Source organism: Acomys russatus, chromosome 8 (genome assembly GCF_903995435.1).
Source record: "Acomys russatus chromosome 8, mAcoRus1.1, whole genome shotgun sequence".
Taxonomy (NCBI): domain Eukaryota; kingdom Metazoa; phylum Chordata; class Mammalia; order Rodentia; family Muridae; genus Acomys; species Acomys russatus.
Genome location: NC_067144.1, coordinates 7409039 through 7423400, shown reverse-complemented (window position 1 = coordinate 7423400; position 14362 = coordinate 7409039). Strand labels below are relative to the sequence as shown.

General features: G+C 47.9%; 1 protein-coding gene across 1 annotated transcript in view; it reads left to right on the top strand.

The window, feature by feature from the left end:
* Positions 1–4143: 4143 nt before the first annotated feature.
* Etv5 (ETS variant transcription factor 5) overlaps positions 4144–14362 on the top strand; it is a 64411-nt gene continuing 54192 nt past the window's right edge. Inside the window, exons 1-5 of the mRNA XM_051150758.1 lie at positions 4144–4244; positions 7357–7477; positions 7611–7698; positions 7833–7880; positions 7975–8025. Of these exons, the coding sequence (XP_051006715.1) occupies positions 7433–7477; positions 7611–7698; positions 7833–7880; positions 7975–8025 (232 nt within the window). The 5' untranslated portion in view covers positions 4144–4244; positions 7357–7432. The remainder of the gene's footprint in view (positions 4245–7356; positions 7478–7610; positions 7699–7832; positions 7881–7974; positions 8026–14362) is intronic.

The window sequence follows — 14362 nt, the reverse complement described above, 5'->3', positions numbered from 1 at the left end:
GGGTACCCCTCTGTCTCTGTGTCTCTGTCTCTCTCTCTGGGGTCCCCCTCTGTCTCTGTGTCTCTGTCTCTGGGATACCCCTTTGTCTCTGTGTCTCTGTCTCTGTCTCTCTCTCTGGGGTACCTCTCTGTCTCTGTGTCTCTCTGGGGTACCCCTCTGTCTCTGTCTCTCTCTGGGGTACCCCTCTGTCTCTGTCTCTGGGGTACCCCTCTCCCCTTTCTTTCTCTCCCTCATGATCACTTACTAAACCTCATATAATCTAATATCTGGTATCTTCTTATCATTTTCTTATATATTAAACATAATTGGTACCTTATTCTCTTATTGCCTTATATCTTATATATTAAACATAAAAGTAAGGAGCCCTGCAGGCAACAGGATCCCTATTAATTTAAAGAGACATAGACCGAGGACTATTTTTCTTTTCTTCCCTTGGGTCTTCTCAAATCTTTTTTTTTTTTTTTTTTTTGGTCTTCTCAAATCTTAGAAAGATCTCTCTCTCTCTCTCTCTCTCTCTCTCTCTCTCTCTCTCTCTCTCTCTCTCTCTCTCCTCTGCATAGCCTTAGCTATCCTAGACTTGTAGGCCAGGCTGGCTTCAAACTCACAGAGATCCCCCTGCCTCTGCCTCCCGAGTACTGTGATACAGGTGTGGGCCACCATGCCCAGTGGAAGACTGAACTCCTGATCTTGCCTTCAAAGAAAACATCTCTGTGCCATTTAGTCTTTGTCTTTAAATCCTTTCCTCCCACTATAAAAGAAGAAAGAAACCTGGGTTTATGTTGCTGCACCCCAGGGCCATACTCAACACAGTGCTTCTAACTGGGACAGGAGACACAGGAGACATGGGGACAACATGGCCACTTCTGTCAGTTCGGATACTAGCTTAAAGCTTGCTTTTGGGAGACTATGTAGAAAGCAGATCTCTAAAAGGAAGCCAGCACTCAGGCTTGGGCCGCCTCTCCTCCCATCCCCCACTCGTCATTGTTTTCTTCAACTGACACTAAACTGAATGCGAAGAACAAGAATTTAGTTTCTCATTGTGACAAGTTTTGCTACTGCCCAAGGACAAAGGCTAGATTGACACAAGATGAATGTCCCGGGGTGGGGGGGGGCAGGTCTCTTTTTGTTTTCTTTTCCAATTCTGCTTCTCTCCTGGAGGAGAAGAAGTGCTAATTAGAGCGCTTGTTCTACAAATCCCCCTATGTAAATATGTTCTTAGGAGCGAAGATCCAATGTACCAGACAAGAAACGTCTCGGGTCTCGGTACTAACCTTAACTCTCATATCTGCAAAGATAACAAGAGAAAGAGAATGGGGTGGGGACGGCCATGGGAAAGCCGGAGAGGAGTCAGAACCCCCTTTTGGCCTCTGGACTCTGTGCAGGTGTTCTCGCTGTGTGGCTTGCTTAGCCCAGTCACGGGTGGGACTCGTGTGTGTAGGGGGTGGGGGTGGGGAGGGGTGGGGGTGGGGGGGGGTGGGGGGGGCTCTGGAGTGTGACCTCTTCTTATCTACTTTCAACGCTGGGAGGACTAGTGCTGCCGCCTTAGCTTCTCATCTGTAGAGTGGGGATATTAATACTTCCCAGTGCCTCGCTAACTGTGAGGATCATTTGTGGAGAACCGTGTGACTCTGGGCCATCCAAGGCACCCTCTGGATCTCACCCATCTCTATAACACTTTATTTATTTATTTATTTATTTATTTATGGCCTAGCACAGGATCTGCCTGAGTATTTGGTACAAACTAAATGTTCATTGTTGATTACCAATAGCTTTAATGAAGCATAATTACTGACATATGGTACTGCAGCTGTCACCCTTCCTCTCTTCCATAGCGCTGGGACTATAGCCCAGGACCTTGTGCCTTCTAGACAAGTTGTTGTTGTTGTTGTTGTTGTTGAAGAAGAAGACTTCTTCTTCTTCTTCTTTTAATTAATTAATTTATTTTTGTTTTACGAGCCCAGGTGTTTTACCTGCGAATGTGTCTGTGTGAGGGTGTCAGATGCCCTGAAGAACTGGAGTGGCAGACAGTTGTAAGCTGCCATGTGTAGGTGCTGGGAACTGAACTCAGGTCCTCTGGAAGAGCATCCAGTGCTCGTAACCACTGAGCCATCTCTCCAGCCCCTCTAGGCGCGTTCTTAATGATGAGCAACAAATAAATAAATCAAGTATGACTTACAATAAATACCTTCCCTCATCTCAGTAAGCCCCTGTTTGTTGCCACACAACCTATATACATTTCCAATGTATCGGTTCATGAAGGAATGGAGAGCTTTGGTCTGAGGCAGAGGTCACAAGCACCACACTCCAGGCATGAAGCGTAGGAACGGAGCAGAATCACTATGAAGTGACCTGCACTGTTTTCCTGTAGCTTTTACAGCGAGCCACGAACTTCCAGAGGGCTGCGGCCTGAGACAATTAAGCAAAAGGGAATAGTTAACTCTTGAAGAAAGTCAACCAGAGAGGAGGTTGGCCTGGTATGGGAACAGGGCGGGATGGGGGGTGGGGGAGGTGAGGGGTGGGGTGGAGTAGACCAAGCTGGCTAGGGAGAGTCTGCGAACTAGTGTTGCAACTTGCAAGAAGCTGGGTTCAAAGCCTCCGGGGAGTCAGAAACAAGCTGGGAACACAAATACAAGAGGGCAAAAACCTCCAGCCACTAACTGGAATGGTGCTAGGGAAGACCAGTGTTCAAGCAGGAAATTAAATATCAAGGAACTGCTCGTTAAAAGTTCAAAGCACCTTCCCACAACATCAAACTGTGGTACCCTTGCCAGTCTCCTGCAAACCTGATAACTCGGCCCGCTGAGCCTGGGTCCAGGTCTGCCCCCCAGCATTCAAACTGGTCAAGGACTGTAATCAACACACCAAGTGCGAGCTCTGACACACAAGCGGTGGGGGGGGGGGGGACCGCGGAGACTGGAAATTCACGCCGCATGTTCCACCCGTGGTATAGCAACTTGGAGTTCCCTTCGCTGAGGCACTCTAAACTTTGGCCCCCCGCTCTCCGGCTTGCAGAGAATAGAACTCGCTCACAAGCGCCCTAGCATCCCTGGGAAGAGAAGAGAACGGCCAGTGTCCTTAGCAGGAGCGGGACGAGGAGGTGGAGCGGGTCGAGGATGTTTATTTGTTTCCTGGAACAGCCTGTTAAGAATCTCAGCAATAGCTGTCAGTGCCCGATCCTTTGGCAAGCAAGGCTGCTTCTCCCAGGCCCCAGCTGCACGCGATCTAATTCGCAAACACACCATCTTGCATTCAACACTTAAATGGAAAACAAGCAGCCCGGGAGGGAAGTCAGCGGTCTCACTCTACACGCACGTTTCACAGGGATTTGTGTTTCCAAGGCCCTCTACCGGTCCGGTGAGGTCCGCGAACCGGGATTTCTGGCTGGAGCCTCTTGCCTGCAGGGCTCAGAACCATCGGGTCGGGCCGTCGGCTTTGCCAACATGAAACAGCAACTAAAATCTGGAAGAGCTCAGGTTTTTAAAAAGGAAGATAAAATGCTTATTCTTTCCACTGGAAACCTGGTTGAAAGAAATTAAGGCCTCTCTTCAAGGTAGCTAAGATTAGAGGGCTCGGTTTCCGTTTTCTGTGTTTCTATGGGCCGAACGCCCAGGCGGGTCAGCGAGTTTCTGTGTGTGGAATGACGAATTCCTCTCGCCTGAGTTCTAAAATGATAACTTAGCCTGCTGCTGCAGCTGCGAACGCCTGGCGCCAAGCGGCCCCGCGCGGGGGTGGCGGGAGGAGCGGCGCAGGCGGAGGCCAGGGGAACTTCGCGAGTGGCCCCTTTAAGAGCTTCACTGACTCAGCTAAGCTCCCCCTCAGGTCGCGTTTTTTATGAATGAAAAACGTCCTCACATTCATTATATAAACAAGCCGGTGCTGATTGGTCAACGGCGCCTAGCGCATAAATTATGTAAAACAGACCTCTGAGGGCGTTGAGAGAGGCCGACCGTTAGCCAATGGGCGCCGCAGTTGATGGGGCGGCCCGGCTGGATTTGCCTGAAGACAGGGTAAACAAGAGGTGATGGGCAGCAGCGGAGACCGCAGCCGACCAATGAGAACGTGTCTGCTCTGGGCCGCGGGCCAATGGCGGCGGGCGGAGCCCACGGGGGCCGGGCCAGTGCTGCAGCGGGTTGCAGGGCGGCGCAGAGTCCGGAGGCCGGCGCGCGGAGCGGTCTTCATCCCCGATCGCTGCGGCCCAGCCCGCCACCGAGGCGCGCAGGCGGGCGCGCGGAGTGGCCGCTCAGGTGCGGGCTGGTTCCGAGTCCTCAGTTGGACGCGCTTCGGGTGACTCCCGGAGCTATCCGCCCCCCCTCCCCCTCCCCCAGGCCCGGTTCGGTTCTGTTCGTTTTCTGGGAGGCATCGGGCGGGGGCGGCTAGCGGTTCCGGAGCGAGCGGAGAGCGGCTTTCCGCACCTCGCCGAGGAGGCACCCGGGGGGTGATGGAGCGGGGTGCAGGGAGCGGGGTGCGGGGCGCGCAGGCTGCGGGAGCGGGATGCAAGCACGGGGTGCGGGGCGCGGAGTTGTGGGCCCCCGAGGGCCCTGGGAGGCTCGCGAGAAGAAACGCTCCGCGACTGACTTTTATGTGGGAGGGGGGCGGGCAGCAGTTTCAGGGGTGCTGCCCCAGATCCCCCGAAGAGTTAAATGACACGGACATGTGAAGCCTGCGGGTGCGGGATCTGCCCGAACTTCTGCAGGCCTGGCAAGTTGGAGACTGGGCAGCGGGTCCCCGGCCCCCAACTCCCTCCTCTAAGGCTTGAGGGTACCGGGGCCACCGGAGCCGCGGCCTGGGGAGGAGAGAGAACCGGGGCCGAGCCGGCCGAGAGTGATGCTGGGGCCTCATGCATGATTCGTGGTCTGGCTTGCTTGCATGGGGTAGAGTGTTTGAGTAGGGGGGTGTTGAGGGGAGGAGGCGTGTGGGGTCGGGAGTAAATTAGAGGCGGCTGGTAGCGTCCAGCGCTGCACTTCGTTTTCTGAATGTGGGTGACTTTATGAATGAAGCAGGTTTCTTTCGTGGGCTCCGAGCTCCCTGCGGCTTTTTTTTTTTTTCCTCCTTTTTTGTGAATGAAGCATTGAGCTTTCTTTCTAAAACGCTGGGGTGAGGGGCCTGCGTCGGAGCCCAGGCGTGCGTTGGGAGTGGGGGCGGGGGCGCAGCTGAAGGAGTTTCATGAATGGAAAGGCTGGGAATTGGGTGGAAGTGTGTCTTGTTTTGTGAATGGGGCCCGGCGCGAGGGATCTAGTTACAGCCTCTACCTGCGGTGGCGGCCGCGGCTCGTTCTCCCATTCATAAAACCAGGCCCGCTGCGCGCCACGGGGAGGGGCCTCGATTCGGTTGCTGCGCCCAGTTAAAGTTTTCCTGGGGGCACCCGGGATTTGGGGGGTGGGGTGGGGTGAGCACGACTTCGACACAAAGGAAGTGGTTTAAACTCCAGGATGAACCCGAGCCTTCCCTGCAGGCTTTAAAAAGATACTTTGAACACACTGGTTCCAGCCCTTGAACTCTTCAGGGCTGCTTAGAAGATCGTCGACGCTGCTTTTGGATTCTCTTAGGGCAGTTTCTGTTACCGATGTTTTTTTCAAAAAGGTATTTTTTGCACATCATGAGGTTCTAAAAATATTTTACCCTCTGGTTTCCTACACGTAGCCCTCTTACCCACAACAGAACATTTAAGAATTTCTGAGACCACAATTTAATCAGGTTTTTTAATACAACACAATTCTTTCATGCTTCTCGACGCTCTACTAAGGTTTCTTAGATTTGGGTTGTTGGTGACATTCAAGAGAAAGAGGCCTTATTCTGAACGATGTTTGCACTGTGTGGAAGGCAAGCTGGCAGGGGCGTTTTTCTAGGAAGTTGTGAACTCTCTTTCCTTTGACTTTGAAAATATCTGATTACTTGGGCCAAGTGCTGGCTGTGAAGGGTTTTCGTGTACCCTGCTCACTTAAGAAAATTTGATATGGTGTTCACAGCGTGAAAAACAAGGCAGATGGAAATGGCTACGGTGAAAAGAAAAAGTCCCCTAGTTTGTGTACAAGTTAAAAGAAAATGCCATTTAGGCATTTCTATTATTTAAAACTTGGGTGAATGAATCCTTGTAACTCTGCCGTTGTTTTGACCTGAGTTTTTAGTTGGAAAATTGAGTGTTTAGGAAGGTGATACCTCCTAAACTTCCTAGTTAATTCCTCCCACACTAGAAGTGCCTCCTCTCTTGATTTTGTTGCCCTCTCCCAAGCCCAGTTCTTTGCCAGTGTTCTTTACCACTATTTGTGTTGGAAATTTGAGGTAACTGTTAGAAAAGGGAACATTTTCCCCCATAGATGTTTTTGCTTTGAAAAGTGTGTGTGTGTGTGTGTGTGTGTGTGTGTTTTAATTGTTTTTGCTTTTGGTAGAGATGGTTAAATACATGTGATGGAATGGAGTTTTATTTTTTATAGATGTTTTATTTTAGAAGGGAGTAGATGGCAGATAATCTTTGTAAGTTGCCATGGAGACGCTTACGTCATTTCAGGTGTACACACCTGTTTGGACAGAAGGTTTAGGTTTTAAATAAAGAGTGTGTGAAGAAAGTCTCCTTTTGATCAGTTTGTTCCTGGAACTGTACTTGGTGTTTTTACCATAGACCTATAAATAGACCTACAAAATACTTTTGAGAAACACCATGCATCTTAGTTTCTTTTTTTTTTTTTTTTTTTTTTTTTCTTCTTTCTTTTTTTTTTTTTTTTTTGGTTTTTGAGACAGGGTTTCTCTGTGTAGTTTTGACTGTCCTGGAACTCACTCTGTAGACCTGGCTGGCCTCAAACATGCAGAAATCTGCCTGTCTCTGCCTCCCAAGTGCTGGAATTATAGGCGTGTGCCACCCACAGCCCAGCCGCATACTAGTTTCTTAATTGCCAATAATTTAGAATATTTTACCCAATTTCTCTAGTTATAGTAACAAAACTTACTTAAAAACTTATGCTTGCCAGTCATGGTAGTGCACACCTTTAATCCCAGCACACAGCACACAGCACACAGTAAGTTCAAGGCTAGCCTGGTCTGCGAAAGGAGTTGAGGACAGCTAAGGCTACACAGAGAAACTCTTGTCTTGAAAACAAAAAAAAAAAAAAAAAAAAAAAAGAAAGAAAGAGGGAGAGAGTGGGCTATGAGGTCACCACAATGAAAATAAGTTGAGGGATTTGCTTGGTTGGTTGGTTTTGATTTTTGTGGTAGAGAGGTAGGCAGGCAATACTAAATTGCATGTGTCCATCCTTGAGTAGGCTTTAGGGAACTCAACGAGGGGAGGTGACTGCAGAGGCAAGAAGGGAAGAATAGTATAAAACTACTCCATCCGCCCAACCACACTGCACACTCTTTTTACAGGAGGATCTTCACCACTCCCAAGAAACTGCTCAATGCTGACGCCTCTCAAAGCGGCATCAGAGACTTTGGAAGCACCATGGATGGGTTTTGTGATCAGCAGGTCCCTTTTATGGTCCCAGGGGTAAGTTGACGTCTGTGTAGTTTGGTCCTTGGTTCTCTTCTGGGGAGTCCTCCTCTTCTTCCTGGAGAAGTGAGTGGACCCCCTTTGTACCTCTTTCCTGCCTTTGAGTCTTCATTTGTTGGGCCTCTTTCAGAAATCTCGGTCAGAGGACTGTCGGGGGCGACCTGTAATTGACAGAAAGAGGAAGTTTTTGGACACAGACCTGGCTCACGATTCTGAAGGTAGCCTAGCCCTCCCTGCATGCTGGCTGTCCCTCAGCTCAACCGTGTGCACGTTTCTGTGCTTCCCCTTAGCACAAGAAATGGCCCCCTCCCGTTTTGAGTTTTTTCTTTCTTTCTTTTTTTTGTTTTTACAGAGTTGTTTCAGGATCTTAGCCAACTTCAAGAGGCTTGGTTAGCTGAAGGCAAGTTCCTTGACTGTCCTGTTTTCCATGTAAAAACATTCTACTGTGCCTTTTAGTAAAACGGCAAAGATCTAAACCAGAACTCTTTCCGCAGCTCAAGTCCCCGATGATGAACAATTTGTCCCAGATTTCCCGTCTGATAACTGTAAGTACCTTTCTGTTGGTGACACATTTGTTCTGAGGTGGCTTGGTTTGGGATCAGTCCCATCTAGAATACGTTCTTCAGTTATAGCCAGAAGATTTGAACAGTGGTATTCATGCATCTTAATAATTCTGGATTAGTTCTGAAGACTTTTGTTTCTTCTTTTTTATTGAGATAATTTCTGGCTCCGTTGAAGGCAAGATTTACTCATCTTAATTTCAGTTTAAAAAAAAATTTTTTTTTTTTACCTTAACAGCTTGAACTCTAGAATATTAAGTTAGTATGTTAGCTAAGATGTCATGTCAAACATCTGCTTGGTTTTAGATTTGTCTGAGGTGGGTGCATGTGCGTGCACACACGCACACACCTGTGGAGCTGTGGGTACTTACAGAGCCCAAAAGAGGGTGTCAGCTCCCCCAGAAACTTGAATTACAGATCATGAGTGGCCTTTTGTGGGTGCTGGGAACTGAACTCAAGTCCTCTGGAAGAACAGCAAGTGCTCTGAACCGCTGAGCCATCTCTCTGGCCCCCAACTGCTTATTAATCATATTTTTTCAAACCTTCTTTTGTTTCTTTTTTTTTTTTTATGTGTACAGTGCACATTATATCACATTATAGATGGTTGTGAGCCATCATGTGGTTCCTGGGACTTGAACTCAGGACCTCTGGAAGAACAGCAAGTGCTCTGAACCGCTGAGCCATCTGTCCAGCCCCCTTGTTTCGTTTTTTTATAAACTGAGACTTTGGGCCGAGGACGTAGCTCACTGATATAGAACTTGGCTACTATGTACAGGGTTCCAGGCTCAGTCACTAGCATCACAAAAAGGGGGGGGGGGTTTATAAATTAAGACAAGGCCAGTGATGAATCTGACATTTCTCTTCCTTTGAAAGATAAAGCACAAACTGAGTGGAAAATTCCTGTTGACTGTGGCTCCACCTAACATGTCAGTTTTGTTTCTTCTATGTTAATGAAGGGTGGTCACAGAGTGACTTGATTCACACTTACTTTTCATGTCGTTAGGCCCAGTTGAGTAGAGCGAAGCCTTTTTCTTAATTTCTTAATCGTCTTTGGATACTTGGTCCTTAAGATAATAAATGCAGCGACGAGTCCCACAAATGGCTCCTGATGCTGGCAGGGCATGGGTAGCTTTGTCCTCATCTTCCTGGCCTGTCCTCAGCGCACGTTTGGGAGCTTTACGGTCCAGGCAGAGCTACCAAGGACAAAGCTGGCTGATGAAATCGGAGCAGCACAGGGCTGCTCTAGAGAGCATTAGTCACTGGCGAGTGAGCAGGTTTAAGAGAGGTCTGGAGAATGCTGCCTCTCTGGAGAGTTGCATCATAGAGAAATTCATGTGTCTTAGTCATAGTTTATAATAGCAAGCACCTGAGCCAGGCTGGGATTTGATTTTCTCGCTTTGCACCAACAGATGATTCGTCTCAGCTTCGTTTTATCTCTGGGGTGTATGTGTGCATGTGTGTATAAAAATGCCACTGGGGTGGGGTGGGGTGGGTGGAGAGAGAGAGTGCGTGCGTGCGTGCGTGCGTGTTTAAAAGCAAGATATTCTAAAACTATTAGATAAAAGAACAGAGGTCCCAGCAGCTAAAGCAAGCATTCTGTAAGGAATGGCCTTGCGCTCAAGGCACAGTGCCATGACGCTTGAAAGGGAGTAGGCTGCAGCCCGTAGATGAATAGCTGGCTACCTTAGCTGCCTGTGAAGATTGTCTGTGCAAAAGGAAATGCTTGCTACTGCCCTTTGGGGTGCTCCCAAGTGATTGAGAAGCTTGCTGCTTAAGGGCCCAGTAGAGAGAACCTGTGAGGTGGGGGTGGGGGGTGGGGGTGGTTTTGCCCGATGAGGGACAGAATCTGCCCCCAAACCTCTTTCTGCAGTCTCTTCTGGAGGTGGCTTTCATGGCAGAGGTTCTTTGGGGGAAAAAAAAACAAAAACAAAAAAACCCAAAACGCTTTTATTACGCTGTTTGTTTCTCAGTAGCCCCAAAAAGAGTTAAAAAGGGAGGTGAGACAGCTGGGCTTAGATTGATTGCATGCATTGCCTGTGTTGGTGTGAGTGGGGGGGCGGGGAGGGGGTTTCGTCAAGCAGGATTTCTATCTGAGTAGATTCTTATCTTTGGGCATGGGCAAAGAAATCAATCAATGTGTCTCGGTGCTCTAGAAAAAATTCCTGCTCAGCAAATAGAACACGCGCTAGGTTCTCTAATTAAAATACCATGGCTTAAATAAGGCAGGTGTTTTGGGAGTTCCCTCTGCCCACCAAATAGGATGGGGGGGGGTTTGCTTATTTTTTTGGTCTGCTTGCTTTTTTGACTGCTTAAAGTTTGAGCTTGTCTGTATGTTATGGATAAAATGGATGGTTGAGTGTCTTAAAAAAAAGCCTCTTGAGCCGGATGGTGGCGGCACATACCTTTAACCCCAGCACTCAGTGAGGCAAAGGCAGGCGGATCTCTGTGAGTTCAAGGACAGCTAGGGTTACAGAGAGAAACACTGTCTTGAGTGGGGCTGGCAAGGGGCAGGGGGTGGGGTGGCAAGCCTCTTAATTCCCTCATGAGCCAAAGCTTGGGGAAGGGTGGAGTCAAATAGGCTGACCAGCCTGGAGAGTTGAGGCTGGAGCCCCGGGATGATTCTGGAAGCCTGGAACTCTTCTTTCAGGCTATTTTGTTTGGTTGTAGTTCAGGTTCAAACTGATGGGGGGGTAGGGGGGGACAGAGGGGGGTGGGTCTCTGAAGGAGCTGGGGGAGCCCACAAGTGTCAGACTGCATACCTTTGCTTCCCTGTGAGCACGCTCCCTCCGAAGGCCTTGTGTGGAGGACCAGCTTCCCTGTCTTCTGGAAGAACCATGTGTGTGAGGGGCACAGAATGGGCTGGATTTCTGAAGGAGATATGTAACTCTTCCAGACTTGGGTACCTTGCCTTAAACATCTACCCAGGAATGAGATTTAAGGAAATGAATCCACTCTAAGTTTAACAGAAGCACTCATAGCTATGCAGAATTTGCTTCCTGTCTCATGGATGCCTTACGTAGAAGCACATTTTTAAAATCATATTTTATTTATTCATTGAGTGTGTGTGTGTGTGTGCGCGTGCGCACACACACGGATATGTACATTGGAACAGCTTGCTTGCTTATTTATTTATTTATTTATTTATTTATTTATTTATTTATTTATGGTTTTTCAAGACACGGTTTCTCTGTGTAATAGCCCTGGCTGTCCTGGAACTCTATTTGTAGACCAGGCTGGCCTTGAACTCACAGTGATCCACCTGCCTCTGCCTCCCAAGTGCTGGGATTAAAGGCATGCGCTAGAACAGCTTTCTTATGGTGCCTGGAGAATAAAGTATGGGGGTGGTTCTCTGCACTATGTGTGTGGGTCGTCAGGCTTGGGTGACAAGCACTTTTATCCTCTGAGCTATCTTGCTAGTTCCTTGTTGGAAACTTTAAAAATTAAAATCAAGAGAACAGAAAGTGCATCCTCTAGACCAGTGGTTTCTTATTTTGTTGCTGCTACTTAACTTTAATTTTGCTATGTAAATACCTGATATACAGGATATCAGATATTCGATCCTTAAAGGGGTTGCAAACCACAGGAGCTCTCAGCCAGTGCCTCACCGCTTCCCCTACCCCAAATAATCCATTGTTTCTGAGGAGTGACTTGAAGATTGTCTGAGCTAGAAATCCCTCGTAGAGATAGTCTGGAAAAAGTCAACATGCAGTTTGAGGGTAGCTAGGAAGGATTGTGTGAAATAAACAGTAACAGCTTTTACAATAATCCAGTCCTCAAGAAAAGCTGTAGTCCTGTTACCAGCCTGCTCAGGTGGGTCAGGGCTCTCATTTCAGGTCATTTAGGGTCCGGAAGGTGACTTACAGGGAAGTGCTAAGGAAGCGGCTGGCCACCCTGTCTGATTTCATTGTTGCACAGTTGAGTGCATAGAGTGCTCCCATTTAGGGCTTGGAAGAGATAAAAAAAAATGACGTAGTTCCATAAAGAAGATGAGTTCCTACATGGAAAGTTGTAAAACTGCACGTCATGCATCGTGTGTGTGTGTGTGTGTGTGTGTGTGTGTGTGTGTGTGTGTGTGTGTGTAGGTGTGTGTAGGTGTGTAGAAGAACTGTCATAGACCACGTTACACCACACCATGAGTGTGTGTAGGTGTGTAGGTGTGTAAAATAACTGTCATAGACCACATGCTACACCATGAGCGTGCGCGCGCGCGCGCGCGTGTGTGTGTGTGTGTGTGTGTGTGTGTAGAATAACTATGTCATAGAGCACATGTTACACCACACCATGTGCTCTGGAGTCTCTAGATCTTTCCACCCGTATCCTATGTATTGTCACAGACTCCAGTGAGAGCCACGGACAAGACTGGAACCCTGACAACATTGGTGCTTTGATGTCAGCATGAGGAAGCCAGCTTCATTTCTCTGAGCTGACTTCCTTCACTAATGAGTGTTTTTTTAAATGCAGCTTTCAATTCTGACTTTTTTTTTTTTTTTTTTTTTAATATCTCATTTGTTCAGTGGTGGCATTGTGAATAATTACCAGCATATTTCAGTACCTGAAGTAGTTTATGTTAAGTATTGAGAATGATAAATCTCATGGTAGAGTCATAACTCTGTACCAAATGTACAAAATTTATCTTAAAATCCAAATGACCCCATTTCTCCTTGAATTCTTTTAAGATCTGTGTTTCCAAAAAAGAAAAAAAAAAGGGCAGGGATGACTGGAGAAGTACAAATAATTTCCCAAGGACCAGCTAATTAACTGTTAAAAATCAGCTTTTCCTAAGTACAGTGCAGTGGATAGTCAGGAAGCAGACTTCATGGCTGTGTTACCCCGGGAGCCTCAAGCAGCAGATTAAGGTAGTGACACTGGGGCTGATCTGGAGAGAACACAGTGGTCTAGCCATGGGCTATGGGGAGGGGGCGCTTGGGGGCACCCCTTCCTCTGTGGAATGAGGCCACTTGGAGGTATAAGGAACCTAAATAATAATAATTATTATTATTCTTATTATTATTTTATTTTTTTGGTTGTTGTAGTAAGGCAGGAAAGAAAACTCAAGGTGGCTTGGAAGAGGTGGCTTGGGTGAGTCAAGGCTGTCAGTATGTTTTGCTTTTTGTTTTTTGAGACAGGGTTTCTCTGTGTAGCCTTAGCTCTCCTGGACTCCTTTTGTAGACCAGGCTGGCCTCGAACTCACAGAGATCTGCCTGCCTCTGCTCTCTTAAGTGCTGGGATTAAAGATGTGCGCCACCACACCCGGCTTTATTGGTATGTTTTTCAGGAGGCAATAGTACTGAAAGGTGAGGGAGAGGAACGCTGATGAAGAGTGAGGGGAACCATGGAGACACGATTGACTCCCCCAGGCGGTTAGAGTTTTTCCGAGGGGCCTCTACCTTGCTGCAGAATGGCCCTAAATGATCACTGGTCATTCCTGGCTGCAGAGCCTCTAGTATCCTTACAACTGTCAGTGACCTAAGACCAGTGAACTACAGGAGAGCCATATGGTCAAGTTAGGCTGATTAAAAACAGGGTTTTTTTCTCTTACTCTTCTGGAAGCCTTGCAGCCCTTTGTATTTGATGAAAAAAAAAAAAGCCCTGAGAGGGGGAATTAGTCAGTCTGCCAGGCAGATCAGTCCTGTAGGTGCCAAAAGTAACAAAAGTCCTGGCATCCATCAAGAAACTATTTAGCCTCTCTTCTCCAGCCTCCTTCAGTTTTATAAGATGAAGATATGGGGACTGGATAGCTGAGAGCTTGTGCTGTCTGCTGTGTCTTCTGTCTCATAGTATTGTTATTGGTGTTACCAGCCCCAGAAAAGAATATTCCTGGGGGTGAGGTAGGTTTGGGTGTGTGCGAGACTGACTGTACTGCATTCGGTTCTTGAGTTTCAATGGTGGTGAGGAACTAGCCTGCCTTAGGCTGACATCCCTCTCTTGGGCACAAGCTGCCCTTGAGCAGCTTGCGCCCCATCTGTGCCCTGGCACTCGCTGCTTCTCCATTTGGAATCCAGGGAGCTCAGAGTCTCGTCATGTTGCGGCTCCCGGCTCTTGGACGGATGCCAGGCTTGCTGATGCCATTACCGGATTAGGTTGCTTTTTAAAAAATTCATTTTGTGAACTCATCAAGCGCATTTAACAGAGGCTTTGGTCGTCAGTTCCTACTGTAGTCCTTTCTCTAGCCTTCTTTTGAAAGAATGGCCAGAAATTAGGGTTCCTTGGTGTGGGGTACACACGTGAGTGTGTGTGGGCATGAGTCAGAACTTTTAAGTCCATTTGGGGGCCTGGTACATATGAGAGTGGGCTGACGCTCAGGCCTTACTTGGAGAAGAGG